Below are 16,553 nucleotides of genomic sequence, written 5' to 3'. Positions count from 1 at the left end.
AAAAAAAAAAAATGGAAATAAAGTGTTTGTAAATGGGGAGGGGAGGAGGGGTGAAGGGAGGGCAGGGACAAGGGGAAATAATGAGAATCAAGACCTATCATGTAAAGTTACAGGATCCCAATAATGAATGCAACTGTATTGTATACCTAGATTGTACCAATAAACTCAATTTTAAAAAAAAGAGAGAGAGACATGATGTCGGGGCCAGGGATTTAGCTCAGTGGTGCCACCACCTGCCTCATAAGTGCAAGGTCCTGAGCTCAATTCCGGATACCAAAAAAGAGAAAGAGGCATGTTCTTTGTATTTATGATAAATTCATTGTAGGAAGTAGAACCTTAGTGAGACTTAGAATTGGTTTTTTCCGAAAGGAAGACTTTGTTGCATAATTTTATCAGCACATAGGTAAATGACACAGCACTTAGTATCCCATTGAAAAGAAAGTGCAAGCCTAAGTCTCGTCAAATTTACATTTCTAATAACAAATGTATAGGAAGTAGAAACAGAATGGTTAAATACTACCATGGAGGTATAATTACAAATTCAGACCTTGCCCAACTCTTAAAAACAACTGGTTTATTCAAATAAAGGACAAGAAAACAGATGGGAGGGAACTTAATGGACAGACGCATTGGAGAAGTAGTCAACCAGTTGCAACGAACAGGCCTAAATTAGGTCCTTGTTTAAACAAATTGTTAAAAAGACTTGAGGAACAGCTGGGGAAATTCAAATATTGGATGGCTATCTGGTATCACTAAATTATTGTTAATGTTTTAAGCAATATAATAATACTGTAGTTCTAGTCCCAAAAGTCCTTCTGTTCTAGAGATACACAGACTGACATATCTGTGGTCAAAATGAAAATAAGAGCACCTGACATCTGTGCTTGTGTAGACGTAAGAACCTGGGGAATGGAGCAGGAATGTGTGGTGGTGAACTGTTCCTGGGGAGAGAGAAGCACCCCTGGGAAGAGGTGGACTCCGGGTAGGCAGCACCTTCTCAAAGGACTAGCCGAGACATACATGGGACGAATGGGAGGAGCCTTAGAGGCTGGTGGGGCGAGTGAGGAAGGTGTGGCCATCTCACTCTCGGGAGAGGTGCACAGCAGAGAGGCTTGGAGGACAGCAGCCCCTTGTTGCCAAACGCCGGCTTCTCCTACGCTTTACATCATGTTGGAGCTTTGGCATGTACAGGGCGAAAACACACCCAGATTTAAATTCCAAGCAGCCCAGTCCTGAAAGCTTGAAAGACTCCTTTTAGATGTGTTGACAGTGATTTAATCAGCAGATGTCACCATGTAATCCTTGGGAACATCCCTTCCATGTTGCCTCCATTTGGGAGAGAGAGAGAGTGCTGCTGGCGTTGTAGCATAGAAATATTTATGGTAATTTTGTATTTTGTTTAATGAAACTCATCTTCTCTTATTCCCCTGCTACTGAAAGTATGTCTTTGATTGAGCACTCTTGCTCTTGTTTCTGTTTTTCCCCAGCATCATTGACAAAGAAGTTTCATTAATGGCAGAAATGGACAAAGTGAAAGAAGAAGCCAGTAAGTGACCCTCTTACCAGTCAGGGCCATGGACCGGCGCGCTCCCTGGTCAGAGGATGTGAAGATCTGCCCTGAGCTCCTGCCCATGGGCTCTGTCACTCCGGACAAGCCCCTACCCCCAGAAGCCCCGCTCACCTGGGGAGGACATGCAGCACCTGCCACACCCTGGAGCGTAAATACGATGTGTCAGCTGAGTCTTTTAAAGTCCAAGGGAACTTCTGTGCACAAAAAGAACTTGTGCTTAATTGGCCTTTAAATGACAGCTAATTTAGTATTGGATTTTCAGGTACTGGTTTTTAAGCCTTCACAACTTATTGGACTTGCCCCCTTACTCACACAGTCGTTTTCACTGTTTTCTCTTTTAGTTTATTAAACTCCAACTCCCCTAAAATGTAGTTCCATTTGAAGCTTAATTACTTAAATTCCCCACAACATTTTGAACAACATCTGTACTTTTAATAGGTCTGATGTTTTTCAAGCACTTCAGGCACCTGACAAGGCAAACTCAGAAACCTAACAAGCAAAACACTCCTAATCCTTTAAGCAATGTGTAGAAGATTCATAATTCAAATTTAGAGATTACTGAATATGGTTTTCTTAAAACACTATAATTCTGTTTACAGACTTCATAAAATATGCTAACACCTGCTAATTTAAAGCCAAAAAAGAAAACTAATTCCGTATTTTAAATTGAAATCATGTTAGATTGCTTAATATACCAAATTCCCCGTTAAAATAATGAACACACCCAAATTATCTGATGGTGGCAAAACTTCTCAGTTTCACACAGTTTGAGAGCATGCTGATCTGAGGTCAATCTGTTTCATTTCCTCCCTACTGTGTGGTCCGGTGTGTGTTTGGTGACGTCTCTAAGTGAGTAGCAGCCTGTTCCCCTCTCGCGAAGGCTGAGACCCACACAGTGGAAAGCATGGCCGGGTGGACAGGTGGAGCCTGCTCACTGCTGAATCCATCCTGCTCTGTCCACGGGGCCCTGAGACCCCAGTTTCACAATCCTTGCTTTCTGCTTTTTAAGTTCTTCACCTTTACCCAGATTTCTTCTCACAAATTGGATGAATAGCAGTCTGCACCCCCAGCCGGGTTTCAGAAAAGTCTTTTCCTTTGGCTGCAGTGTCTCTTTTCCCAAGAATGAAATAGCAAGTCAAGTTCTTCACTCTTTACATTTTTCTTCTCTGTATCTTAGCCACTTTATGGAAAAGCTGTCATTGCTTTTGTTGTACAGTTTTCTAAATATTTTAAACATTTGAAAACCAAAACACAGTAAGATTTATGAAATGAAATGTTTGTGGTCCAGAGTGGAGCTGAGGAATATCTGGGTAGTTACACACAGTCCGTCTGATTGTGAAATTGTCTCATTCTTATGAAATTTATTGATTCCTTCAGTAAAAGTGTGCTGTATATATGGCTTGAGATTTTCCGATTATAAGAACAGCTCTCAGTGGCATGTGCTCATGATAAAAGTGCTAGCAATCAACACAGACACAGTGCTCTCCAGGACTAACACAGAAAGTCACTTTCTCAGAGGGCACAGAAGACTCAGTTTTCCTGCACTTACTCCTCTTTCTAGGGACCGTCTTGGGCTGCCAAGATCTGTGGGATTCGGGCATTGCTGGAGAGCACCCTATTTCCAGACCCTTCGCTGTGAGCACTGGCTGTGCCTCCTTGCTCACCGCCCACTGTTGGAGGGCAGAGTGGACAGCACAGACATAGTTGTGGAGCCATCTCCCCAAGCCTGGGCTCCCTGAAACTTCAAACTGAGTGGCAGGTCCTCCCAGTGTCAGGAGTTGGTGCTGTGGGGCCCAGGTCCAGAACAGCCCCCGGGAAGCCAGTTTGCAGGATCAGGGGTCAGACAGAACTGAGTCCAACGTCAGCCTCTACATACATCCTGTGTGACCGTGAACTATTCTGCTAACCTCTCAAAGCCCAAGCCTCTACTGGAACAGGAATAATGCCTATTAGGAGGAGTTGCTGTAAAGAAAAAATGAGAAGATGCACACCAGAGGCATAGCACAGTGTGTGACACTGCGAGCAGTTTGCAGGTTACCCCGTATCTGTATTACAACACAGTGCCAAGTGACAGCCGCCTCCCCAGGGTGTGCCTGTGTTAGCCGTGTCTCCTTCACATGGACAGAGCTGTTGAAGGAAGTAACCCATGAAGCACAGAACGGCTTTACAACTGCCACTTTACTGCAGATCCATGCTCTCGAGAGTTTTTTTCATGTTTTTCACTTGCCGTACGTGGTATAAACCATGTTTCCTCCATCATAACATAAGCCCATATCCCCCAGGGCCCTAACAGCACTGAGGAGATTGATGGTGCTCCATAAATGTCTGTTAAATGAATTATCATAATCAATTTAGTGTCTGTAGATGACAGGATCCAATATTAGTGAGCACAAATGTGATTGCAAAGGGACTCTGAGGATAAACATCTCAGTATTTATAATAAGCATTTTGAGTGTACTCACTCTACCAGGCACGTCCTAAGTGTTACTCTGTTAGTGGCACAGTGATCCACAGGATGTGTTGAATACTGCATTTTACAGACCCAGCTGAGTGTGTGGCAGTGTCCTCTGCCTGCTGGAGGCTTGCATGGTGTGTCCTGGGGATAGAGTGTATGTTAGCAATATGTGAAGAGAAAGTCACCTGTATTCACAGAAACACCGGCATGCTGTGTAGTACTATCACAAGAATTTTTAAGCAATTTAAAACTCACCTCTGCCCTGACACCTGCCCCCAGGGCCCTGTGCACACTTTTCTGCTCACAAGTGTTGCCGGAGAAGCCTTCAGATTTTCCATGGTTCAAGCGCCATAAGCCAAGCTTCAAATGTGTTCCAGAAACTCAAGGATTTGTGAATACTACAGAGAAAAGAGAGACAGCATCCCAGATACTTTTTATAACTGTGCATAAATAACACTCCGTCCGACATGCAGGGAGAGCATAAGCTGTGTGCACTGTCTCTGTCTCCCTCTACAGATTTCTGAGAAGACGGTGCTTTCGAAACATACTTATTACTCCATTTTAAACTGCAAGATCAATGAGTCTTAAGATCTGGTCAGGTTCTGTTTCTGCTTTTTGTTTCTGTAATTAATGTGTTTGAGGTGAAAATGCTTGCCCCTAAGGGATATTGGCTTTTACATCTCAACTTTTAAGGCTTTTTTTTTAATAAGGCTTTAAAATGTTAATGAGACTGTATGTAAAGCTCATCCCCACACTTGCTGATGTGAAACATTCATTTTCATGCACATTTGCATGAGCTTAAACTCAGAAGTTACTGGTGATCTTGCACCTGCTTTCCCATTTTAGGGCCCATTTATATCTATTTCTAAAAATCTTCTGTTTGGTGTGAATGCCCAAGTTCTACATAATCAAAAAGAACAATGACCCCTAATTGTCGCCAGCCCTCCAAACAAGCCATCAAAGAGTCAGATCTGCTTAGTGTGCAGTCACGCAGGGTCTGCTGACCCCCACACTAACTGCTTTTCACGGCTGGGTCTTCAGAACTTACTTTTTTATCTTACTTTGCAAAAGAAAACTACCTCATCATCTTTTTACTCAAGCATCATTTTCTTGTGCTACAAACTTTAGTCCCAACTTATGTTGAACTATAATACCAAACAAATAACCAGTTAAAGGTATGGGACCCAGACATCCCTGCCCCCGGAGACAGGAACAACAATTCTTTAGATATTCATTCACTGAGTCCCTCATCAGCAACCATATAGGACACCTCCCATCTGTCAGGCAGCAGACACGAAGGAGGCAAAGAACTTATGGTGCAGTCTGCGCTGGGATCCTGCAGGTACCGTTAGGAGGTGAATGGGACTGGTGAGCACAGTGGCACCCTGGGCACAATGCACCATCTAAAATGGGCACAGCCCCTCAGCTGTACCCAGTTGTTACCACCTAGGAATGCTGGCCAGCTGTGCCCAGAAAACTTAGTATTTTGCAAGACATCTTTCATATGGAATTTCCTAATTTTGGAAGGTGGGCACCTAATTTGTAAAAATAATGTGTGGGCTGAAAATCACAGTGGCCACCTTTTGTCACCTCTGGTGCAGCTGAACAACCTGAGGCCTCATCAAAAGATCAGAGTTCCTCTCACCCTTAACCTCTCATGCCAGCTCCTCCAGGTGCTGGAAGACCCCAGGCCCAGGTCACATGTCCGTGTGGCATTACAGATGGGGTAGGGAGTTCCAAGTCAGCAGCCAAAGCATGGCCAGAGCAGCTCAGCGAATGGGATTCGTGAGTTATAGAGTGTTTACTGCATTGACTTCTCAGCATCGATATTAGCATAAAAATATCATATGTCTCTGTCTCTATCTCAAGAATGGTTTATGGTTCGTGAGGAATCAGCCCCTGATTGATTTTTTACTTCTTTTCAGATGTTTGAGATGACTCATGGACATTTTATAGTTAAGAGCTCTTAAAATCAGAAGTGCTCTGTGGCTCTGCATGTGTGCCAAGTCTGGTTTAATAAAGCAGTTGGTCCTTGCTCAGTAAAGAATACAACAGGAGTTGAGTATGCACATCCTCTTAGATGGGTTCCTTGTTTCTTAGACCTTTGCTTGCTCATCCAAGAAAAATGAAAGCAAGCCATACATGATACATTGGAGAGCTCCAGCTCTATCTATTCAAAGACCAAACTTCATATTTTGGTCTTACCCGATGTGTTTTATTCATTGCTCCTGTGCTTCATAATCTTTGGGGAAATATATACACGGGTTAACCTGTGAGCTACATCTATCTGAACATTCACTCCTCTGACAGAGATGTGAAAATGCAGTGCCAGAGACCTGCACAGCATCTTCTCTCCGTGTGCAAATGTTAAAGAGTACGCACATCCAGTTCAAGCTGGCTTGACTTGCTCTTGAAATTTTTCAACCCTTTTAACAAAGGCGTAAGAGACTCTGTTCTGGAACTTCTCTCTGCAAAATGGAAATCCAGCTGCCACACATCAAAAGCAGAGGTGTTTTTCACCTCACAAAAAGCTAATAAAATAAAACCTTTATGTCATAGTCCAGTAGCACAGCTAGTTGCCCTAAGTGAGTGTGTGTTAAAATTAGGTCTGATGCTGCCAGGATTCAATGGTACAGCACACACAGAAGGGTTTTGCTTAGTGGGCACCCATCTGTGTGTATCAGATTGGACTTTAATTCATCTTTTTTCAGAGCTGGGTGTTCTGAGTCACTCACATTAAAAAGTCCACTTAAATCAAATGAGATCAAATCACAGTGCAATAATGAAGACCGGTGAGTATGTAACCCTGAACCAGCTAGGTGACCAACTCAGTAAACCTAGTCTGGGCCAACAGGATGTCAGTCTGTAGAGGAAGAACTCGTTCCAAGAACTGTGCTCATTCGTGTGTTTAGCTCTCTGCCCTAACATTATCCTTCTTATTTGGCAGTGGAAATCCTGACTGCTCGTCAGAAGAAAGCAGAAGAACTGAAGAGACTTACTGATCTAGCCAGTCAGATGGCAGAGATGCAGCTGGCCGAACTCAGGGCAGAAATCAAGGTCAGTTCTGGAGTGGCCCTGCCTGAGCCCTATGCCGAAGGTCTGAGCCCCACCACGCTTGTTTTGCATCGACGGTACTGTTCTCTGTGAGGGGCTAGCACCTCACAGCCAACCGTCTTTACAGGGTAGAAACCGGGAACGCAGAGGGTGAAGACCCACCTACTCACTGTATTTGAGTATAGTATGGTTCAAAGGGTTATATTATCACACAGGAAAAGAACCAGCTCTTTCCTTAGGCGGTGGGACTAATCCAAATATGGGTACTCAACCATGGATTAATGCTGGCGTAGGAATATTATTTTTATACTATATAATTTATATTTATATATGTAAACACGCAGGAGTATGAACTTAGCACACAACAAGGATTATGAAGTGTGCCATTTGTGAAGACTTTTTTTCCTTTACCCTTTCCTTGCTTAATTGCTTTTTTATTAAGATTACTACCCACAAATGTGTATAAGGTGTGATGAAAATGTATTATTATGTTTAAATTTTTAAAATTAATTACAGCAAAGGAGACATTGCCGTTCATCCCCCTCCTAGCACTCCCCCTGCTGTGAAGATATTTAGCCCAGCATTCCTCACGTTCTGAATCAGTTCTGGAAGTCCTCTGCATGTGTCTGTGAGGCGTGACCGGAAATAGTGTGTGCTGCTGTGGAGCACCAGCGAAGAGCAAGGCAGGCTCACAGGATAGTGCGTCTTCACCCACCTCATTCACGGGATCTGGCACCATTTGACCCTTGGCTCTTCCCCAAAGTCAAAATGACTATGAAAGATAAATGCTTTAAATGCACTTAGGACATCAAGGTAGCCACAGAGCACAACCAAAGACGGGAAAGAAGACTTCCAGAACTGCTGCAGAACCTGCAGGAACCATGGGATGAGTGTGTTGGAACTGTGGGGAGCTGTAGGGGGATTCGTGGCAACATGTCATTTACTACCCAGTGTTTTAAAATGTTTGAATCTCAACCTTCATTTATGAGATACCTTTCATTACAAGCAGCAGAAACTGACCTTGTCCAACAAGAACATGGAGAGTCTGGAAGAAAATCGAGTGCAGGTCACCTAAGTGTAGTGTGATCTGAAGACTTGGGTCTACAGGGAGGCAGACACACACACACGGGCAGCTCCTGGGCACGAAGGGAGCAATGCCTCGCTCTCCGTCCTGGCACCACGGCAGTGAGGGCCCTCTAAGCGTCGTTAGCCCTTGTGCCACCCACCCCTATGCAAATCCCTAAAGAGAGGCTCTGAGCGGCCTCCACGTGGGTCCCACTCATCATTGACTTGAGGCCCAAACCCACCAAGATCTCTGTGGATCTTTCGACTGGCATTGGGGTACAGGAGAAATGGCAAGGCCAGAAAAGCTATTTAAAACACGGTGGGAAGCTGCAGCTTATAAAGTCCTCTTCTCCTCACTCACCCGGTATACCGCACACGCTTGCACACAGACACGCACAGGACTTCTAGGAAACTAAGAAGTTTTAAGACATCAGCGCTGCAAGCCTCGGAAGAGAGTCTGCTCAGTGGGGTGTGACACTGGCTGGGTGTGGCAGGAAATGGCTTTTCAGCCTGGGGAGAAAGCTGGTACCGGAGCTCTGGAGGTGCCTCACTTCTCACCGGCTTCCTCACCCGCTCCCGCCCATGGCAGTGGCCCCCTAACTGGGCTTTCAACCCCGCCCTGCCTCCCCAGCCACCTGAGCCAGAGTTTACCCTCAGGAGACCTGGGCTCCCCTGCTGTGGCCCATCCCCACCGCTGGACTCCACACGGATTCCCACTTTCGTCTCCCCTACGTCTCCAGTGTGGTGGCACAGCACGGAGGAACAGGAAACTGCAGCCTCCTGGTCTGTTAGTACCCGCTCCTCATGCAGGTTTCGCTGCAGCCTAGAAAATCACACTCATCATCAGATGGCAAGGGGCAGCGCTCCGGGGGGATGCCGTGCAGCCCAGCTCCCTGGTCTGCAAAATGGAAGTGATAACAGTGCTGGCTTCCTAATAACTAGATCAGAGGCAAATGACACTGTGGTGAGAATTTGGCCGGTGTCTGGATAGCATTCAGTGATTTTTTAATGTTCCAGCTCAAATGCTCCCTCACATAATTTCCTGTTCCTCTCAGAAGGAGAGCTTTTCTTCCTCTTTTTTATTCCCAAAGCATCAGCCACATTGTACCTTGTATTTAATGCTGTTTCCCCCCGGCCGTGTGGTAGGTAGACTCAAGGCGGGACTGAGTCATTGTTATTTCTGCATCCTCACTCTGTCATCTACATGTGGATCTTCATTTCAAACTGAGTTTTATATGAGTTGAAAAGAATCCTGTAACAGCACTTAAAATCCCACCATAGATGATGTGTTCTGGACTCTGGAGGCTTTGGGGGCTTCCTGTTTCCCTATGAAAACAGAAATGAGCGTCTAGGAAGGGTGACATGTTTTATCTTGGGGGTTAGTAACTTAGCAGGCCCTCGGCCCCACCCAGAAACCCCTGTCTGCCGAGATGCAGCTTTTGCTGCACTGCAGTTTCGTCCCAGCCTGAGCCGGAGAGAGGCACGTCCCGCGTGTGTGCAGGAAGGCTGTCTCGAGCCCCGGTCAGCCCTGGGCCCGACGTGGGGAGCAGAGAGGACAGGCCTGCGGCCGGCTGGGCCACCCACCGCGCGGCCCTGCTCTCCTTCTCTCCCTCAGCACTTCGTCAGCGAGCGGAAATACGATGAAGAGCTGGGGAAGGCGGCTCGGTTCTCCTGTGATATCGAACAGCTGAAGGCCCAAATCATGCTCTGTGGAGAAAGTGAGTTCTGCGTCCTTGCTAAGGGATTCTGCGCATACATGCTCGGCGCTGTTTGAGTCGGTGTGGGAATGTCAGGCGCGCAGTCCCCGGGCCTAATGTGAGGGCTGGAGCGATTGAAGGGTCCCTAGAGATGCCACTGCGCATCTGTGCGTTCCCAGGATTTACGAAGCGGAGCAGAGCAGGTCGGCTGGCGTACACCTTCTGCACATTTTGCCCGAGTAGCACCGGGCACAGCACCCTGTGATTTCAGCCCTGGTCCCTCAGAGCCATCTTCGGACTTCCAGCTGCAGCTGCAGTTGGGCAGGGCCTGCTGTCCTTCAAGGCCCCAGTACCCTGCGGCCCCCACGCAGGGTCCTCTCTGCCAAGAAGCAGAGAGACCATGAAAGAATTTGCCTGAGCCCTCAGCATTAGTCTTGTCCCTATTAAACCTTAATGAGGAACACCGGGGGTTTAGCTCCGTGGTTCCGCCGCCTGCCTCGCAAGCACAGGACCCGAGTTCGATCCCTGCCTTAATGAGGGCAGCTCATCTGCAGCAGAACTAGCTGCCACCAGCCCACCCCAGGAGGAGAGGCAGCATGGGTGTGGCCTTGAGGACAGCCACCAGGGGAGAGCAGGGAGCGGCCAGCATCGGCCCCCAGGCATGGGAAACTCAGCTGCCCTGCACCTTCTCACACTGGAAATTACTTTCCTTCTAAGTATAAAAGCTACAAATTTGATCTAAAGTTATCCAGCTATACTACATGGAACTTAACATTATTTTGGGGTCTCCTTTATACTTATTCCCCTATAACCCTCATATGATGACATCGTTGAGCACGTACAGTGAGTTCACTTTCGTCACTTCAGGAGAGTTGTAGACGTTTTCCACGCCAGTCTGTCTGACTGAGCATTTCCTTATGTAGAACTGCTGTAGTCCGAGCCTCTGGCTGTAGCAGTCAGTCCCTCCAGTTTCAGCCCTTCTCCACACACCTTTGGCACTTAGCTTACCAGGTTTTCTACTGTGCTCCTTCTAAATTCCTTTTTCTTTATATGCTTGCTCACGCTCTGTCCCTCTCTCATGAAAAGCCTGCCTGTGTGCCACTCTTCCTCCCCAGCAGTGCCCAGCTCCGGCTCACAGCTGAAGTTTAGTGCCCAACCGGGATAATGAGCCAAACGCTGGCCCTGCATGACTGTGGGGAGGCACAGGTCACCCGCTTCCTCCAGGTGCCACCTGGTGGAACAGGCTGTCCCTGCCAGCTCCTAGAGTCCAGCTGACGACAGCCAGCAGTCCCCGGGCCTGGGCCTGCCGAGAGCTTGCGGCTCCTGAACAGAAGCAGTGGCTCTGAGCTGAGTGTGGCTGAAGTTCCCTGGTTGTTTTGCACAGCCCCAAACCACTGTCACCCTCACCTGCACGATGGAGGGGCTGGACGCATGCCTCTGTCCTTTCCATTTCTAGCATTCCGTGATCGCACTAGTCACTCCTAATCCTCTGGTAGAACCCTGGGATTAAGTCTGATCCAGCAGAGGTAGTGGAGAAAATTGCTTTTAAGAATCAGTGACCATTTTAAGATTCAGAGGAAAAGGCCTTGCCGTCTAGCCTGACGGGTGCCATCCAGCCTGCGCTGAGTGAGGGAAGTCACACTTTACCCTCACACTGCGTCCCTCTGACCCGGCTCGTACAGTCACAGGGAGACCATCCCATCAGAGGCCACTTCTTTCCAAACAGCGGGAGCAGCAATAATAAATGCAGAGTGCGAGGCCTGCGTACAAAGGATGCTTGTGACACGTGTGACTCAGCCACAAGATCCCTGACCCTCACCCTCTCGTCCCCTCACTCTGAGTGGCTCTGCGCCCTCTGTCTGTGAGTCTGCCACAGCGCTGCTCCGGGGTCTGAGGAGGCACCTAGGAGGCCCGGGGACAGGGACCCGGGACAGCCTGCCTCTGTGGGCCAGCCAGGGAGCAGCCTCGGTAGCTCTCTTCTTGGGGTGCTCACCCCACAGAATGCTGTTTAAGCTGCTCACGTCTGTCTTGCTCGCTGCCCTTGCCTCCCAACCTGGATGGTGTGCCGTGGTCACTGCTCTGATTCTCACGGGGCCCCGAGATGCGACAACCCAAACTCCTCTCCGTGCTCGCACGGCTCTGGCCTCCTGACCATCCTGACGTAACACTGCGCCCTTCCCCACTGCAGTCTCTCATCCGAAGAACAGCTACTCCTCCCGGATGCCCTGCAGCTCCCTGCTGCCCCTGCTTAGTGCCCATGCCGCCACCTCAGGGAGACAGAGTGGCTTCACCCGGAAGTCACCCAACCACGGCAAGGGCCCCGAGGGTAAAGCTTCCAACCCAAGACTGACGGGCGGTCTTCCCAGCGCCACGGAGCCCTCACACCAGGCCTTGCCAGCCACCAAGCAGGTAAGCCACCCTGGGCCCCCGCAGACCTGGGGCAGGAAGGGTGTCCCCGCTGCCCTCCATGGGTACGTCTGTGCGTCCTGATTGTCAGTGTCCCACAGGGACACAGGAGCAAGATTCAGAACTGAGCTCAGTGTCGGAGAGGGAACATGATGTTTGTGTTTTAAGGCCATTTAATTCCCACTTAATGGTTAGTATATCAGTAAGAGGGCACCGGGTAAACTTCTCTTGGATTTCAGGAAATGAAGTACAATTCATTTCAAAATGACATTATTCATTCCTGTCTACTGAGACCTCTAAAGATACAGATTTCCAGGGGACAGTCTTCCGTCCCTCCTGCTTCTCACTGGTCCTTCGAGCTGCGATTTCTCCCCTGTGGTCGGCAAGAACAGGAAGTGGGACTTGATGGCACAGGAGTTGGCCCTGCAGTAAAGACATCTGCGTTAGTCACTTTTCTCATTGCTGAGACAAAATTCCTGACACCCAAAGTTGAAGCGGGAAGGTTTATTTAGCTCACAGTCTGTAGAGGTTTCAGTCCGTAGTCAGCTGGCTCCAAGGCAGGGTGGCACAGGGCAGAGGGGCAACAGAGGAGAAGCAGTTCATGGCGTCCACAAGGTAGCAGAAGCAGCAGGAGCCTGAACAGCATCTCCCTGCCCCTTTCGTCTCACTCGGACTCCCTAGGGTGGGTGGCACTCACGCCCATAATCCCAGTGCCCTGAGGCCCAGCCCCACCATGAGTCAGTCACACACCGCGACCCCGTGAGGCTTTGGGGGCACCAAGACACAAATCGTAACAATGCCTTTAACTCTCTTAGAGTCCCCAGCCTCTTCTGGACCCACATGTCCTCAGCAGCTCTCAAATACTACTTTGACAAGGGACATTTACATCTTTATAGCTTCAAGATCATAATCAAATCTGCTGCCCTCGTAATCTAAATACATCATCGCCTTTTCTGGTTTTTTGCTCATTATTAAACACCATGCTAAAATCAAGCATACTATTAGTCTATTTCTCTTTCACAGTTTTTTAAGGCAAAAGACAAGCCAGGGCTGAGGGTGTTGCTCAGTGGTAGAGCACTTGCCTAGCGAGCACAGAACCCTGAGTTCCATCCTCAGCACCACAAAATAAAACTTAAATTTTAAAAATAAAAGTGAAGGAAAGCAGATTGAATGCTGTGGAGTACATGCCTTTCCAGCTCCTGCTTTGGCGTTTCCGGTGATGACCTATACAGATTGAAATGCTCTTCTCTACCTAAAGCGAACACTGGGCCCAGGCAGAAGCCCATGCCGCCCAGCACAGCGCTCCGTGCCGAGCAAGGTTCGAGGAAACCAAAGGCAGCCTGCGTGTCCTGAGGACTGGAGACCTGGAACTCCACTGCCTCGGGCCAAGCCTGCTCCTGGGGTGCCGAAGCGCTTCCCTGGACACCACCTCAGGGCAGACTGCACTGCCAGTTCCTTCCTGCGCCCACAGGACCCCAGGCAGCACCAGGGCTGGGGTGGGGGGAGTCCACATTCACTACGCACGCAGAACCAGAGGCAGGAAGACAGCACTCAGGCCCAGGCCGATGGAAGGGGTGTGGGCCTGTGTCCGTGCTCTTCCCTCTCTGGGTCACGGGGCTTAGTGGGCCCTGAACCCATACCACCCAGGTGCAGTGCGCAGATCCCCACCCTCACACGCTTGCTTGTGACTGTCAGATCGCATGTCTCCGGGACAGAGGGTGGGCCTTGAGAGCAGGCCTGTGTCCGTGTGGAATGGGGCAGCTGCACTGTTTCCAGCAGTGGCTCCTGGGTGAGTCCCTCAGACTCATCCCCTTCACACAGACAGAAAGGCGCGTCACAGCGACGCTCGGGGCTTGTCGTATGAATGACACAGTACTGGTGAAGCCTCTTCTGGGCCTGGCCCTCGGTGCCCAGAATCCCCTGCCGGATGGGGACAGATAGGCTTAATCCATGACTTCCTTGCCACCGTCACGCTCTCAGCCAGTGCCTGGCAAGAGTGATTTCTCAGTACAAGTTTTCAAAATTGGTTGTCTCAGAACTGCAAAAAGTGTACAGAAAGAACTACTCACCCACCTCTGTGAACATATGTGTTACCACACATTCCACACAGCACCAAATTACATCATCTCTTATTTTCCCTGGGTAATATTGCTGAACTATAGTATTTCTTTTGAAATAAAATAGAAAAACTGCTGAAAAAAATTACAGGCAGAATTTTACTTTTTTCTTCATAAATTTGATTAAAATTCATGCACATAATCTGTACAGAATGTCTTAGAAATCTTCAGGGTAGAGAGCCATCGTTGCCCTCTGTCCATTTTGTTTTATACGTATTTTAAACATTTTATAGGCTCTATTTGGCCTAGTGTCTTAGTTATTTTCTTGATGCTGGGACACAAGACCCAACACCCATAGGTTACCGGAGGAAGGGTTTATTTCAGCTCAGTCTACAGAGGTCTCAGTCCATAGCTCACTCCAAGTCAGGATGGCTGGGCAGAGGGCATCGCAGAGGAGAAACGGTCCATGGCAGGGCAGGCAGGAAGAGCAGCCGTGAAGGTGGGAGGGAAAAGTGCAGTACTGACCGCCCCTCCCACCAGGCTTTGCCTCCAACATCACACCCAGCTAGAACCCATCTGGGGACTCATCCAGTACCACCACCCATGACCCTGCACCTCAGAGTGCATGAGGCTTTGGGGGGCCTACGTATAAATCGTGACACCTAGTTTTTCTGTTGCCTCTGGCTTGTTAATCTCAGTAATTTTCTTGTAGTTCGCTGATCTGACAGTCCCCTGTGTGTTCCAGTCAGGGATCGCGCCCGCTTGGCCTCATCTGCATGCTGTCATACTCTTCCAGGGTCCAAGAAGCTCTCCTGTGGCTTGGAGATTGGCTTCCCTGATGCCTGCAGTTTGCTGGCATCTAGCACGTCTCTCTTCTTTTGCAGAATGGACCTTCCAGCCAAAGGCGGAGATTTAATCCCCAGTACCATAACAGCAGGCTAAATGGGCCCCCTAAGTCGCAGGGCGGCGGTAACGAAGCTGACCCCCTGGCAAAGGGCAGCACCCGACACGAACACAGGAGACAGCCGCACAACAGCTTCCGCCCCAAAAACAAAGGTGGCACCAAAAATCAAGAGCTCCCCTTGGGGACTAAAACCCCCGAGGCCCCAGCCCATCCTGAAAAGCTGCCACGGCGAAGACAGCACGCTGCTGACAGCTCTGAGGCCAGGCCTTTCCGGGGCAGCGTTGGCCGCGTCTCGCAGTGCAACCTCTGTCCCGCGAGAATAGAAGTGTCCCCAGATGCCGCAGTCCTCTCCGTCCCTGCTGTGACGCTGGTGGCCTGAGTGGGGAGAGAGCAGTCCTCACTCAGCTGGGTTCCCTGCCCCAGGTGCTGACCCAACTCGCTGCCAAAAGAGAAATCAGTCAGAATATACAGGCCCCATATGTTATGTAACCCTTGTAATCATTTTGACTAATTCCCGTGCCCAGCTCTGCTTGCTTCGTAACCTCCATGGCTTTGCTTGACCTGTTGGCATTCCCTCTCATCAAGACTGCACATATAGCCAGGCAGTACTGACCGCTCATTAGGAGTCTGAGATGTGGCTGGAGACCTAGGCCGTAGCCCTGATGTCCTCCACAGATGGTCGTCTTTAGTGATTTCATGTGGAAACAAACCCTTAACCAGGAGACAAACGCGGTCTGCTGAGACACACGCGTTTTTGTAGAATTTCACATCTCGTGTTTTTCTGGAAAAAAAAAAAAAAAAATATATATATATATATATATATATGTATATACAGATAAATAAAATTAAGATCATTTTGAAGCAGATGTAATTTTTAAAAAATTTTCATCAGTATTGATAGGAAGCAATAAATATGCAGTCATATTTAGCCATTAAAAAAACAATTTGAAAGAAAAATAGTTTAAGATCAATGTAACACAAAGTAAGCTTAAAGAAACCTATAAAATGAGATTCGTCTTTCAGCAGGCTTCAGTCGCCATTGTATATATATATATATATACATATATTGCTTTATTTGAAACAAATTAAAATATGCTGCATTTGACACTTGACTTGTTTCTTTTATTAATGCCTGCCTTTTTACCAAATGTTCTCTGTAGTACTTTCCAGAAAACGGTGTCTAGTGGTTTCCACGCACAGCTCTTGGTAGCGTCCCCCGGAGTACAAATACACACTTTCAGAAAAAACGAGACACTTCTGTTATGGACAAGGAGGCTGCAGACCTCAGCCATAGCCACCACACAACTAGAATCCTGGGGTCCAAGTGACAGACCTCAGCTCAACC

At 48.2% G+C, this 16,553-nt stretch overlaps 1 protein-coding gene across 3 annotated transcripts in view; it reads left to right on the top strand.

Moving 5' to 3' along the window:
* The window catches only part of Spats2l (spermatogenesis associated serine rich 2 like), a 123,140-nt gene extending 107,148 nt beyond the window's left edge, over positions 1 to 15,992 (top strand). For all 3 annotated transcript variants that reach the window (XM_010617587.2, XM_010617590.3, XM_010617588.3), the window contains exons 8-12: positions 1,488 to 1,546; positions 6,973 to 7,082; positions 9,760 to 9,862; positions 12,030 to 12,250; positions 15,189 to 15,992. In XM_010617587.2, the coding sequence (XP_010615889.1) occupies positions 1,488 to 1,546; positions 6,973 to 7,082; positions 9,760 to 9,862; positions 12,030 to 12,250; positions 15,189 to 15,587 (892 nt within the window). In that variant the 3' untranslated portion in view covers positions 15,588 to 15,992. The remainder of the gene's footprint in view (positions 1 to 1,487; positions 1,547 to 6,972; positions 7,083 to 9,759; positions 9,863 to 12,029; positions 12,251 to 15,188) is intronic.
* Positions 15,993 to 16,553: the final 561 nt, after the last annotated feature.

This window comes from Fukomys damarensis, unplaced genomic scaffold (assembly GCF_012274545.1).
Source record: "Fukomys damarensis isolate Sample0158 unplaced genomic scaffold, DMR_v1.0_HiC HiC_scaffold_26, whole genome shotgun sequence".
Classification (NCBI taxonomy): domain Eukaryota; kingdom Metazoa; phylum Chordata; class Mammalia; order Rodentia; family Bathyergidae; genus Fukomys; species Fukomys damarensis.
Note: the sequence above shows the minus strand (reverse complement) of the source record. Positions and strands in the feature narration are given on the sequence as shown.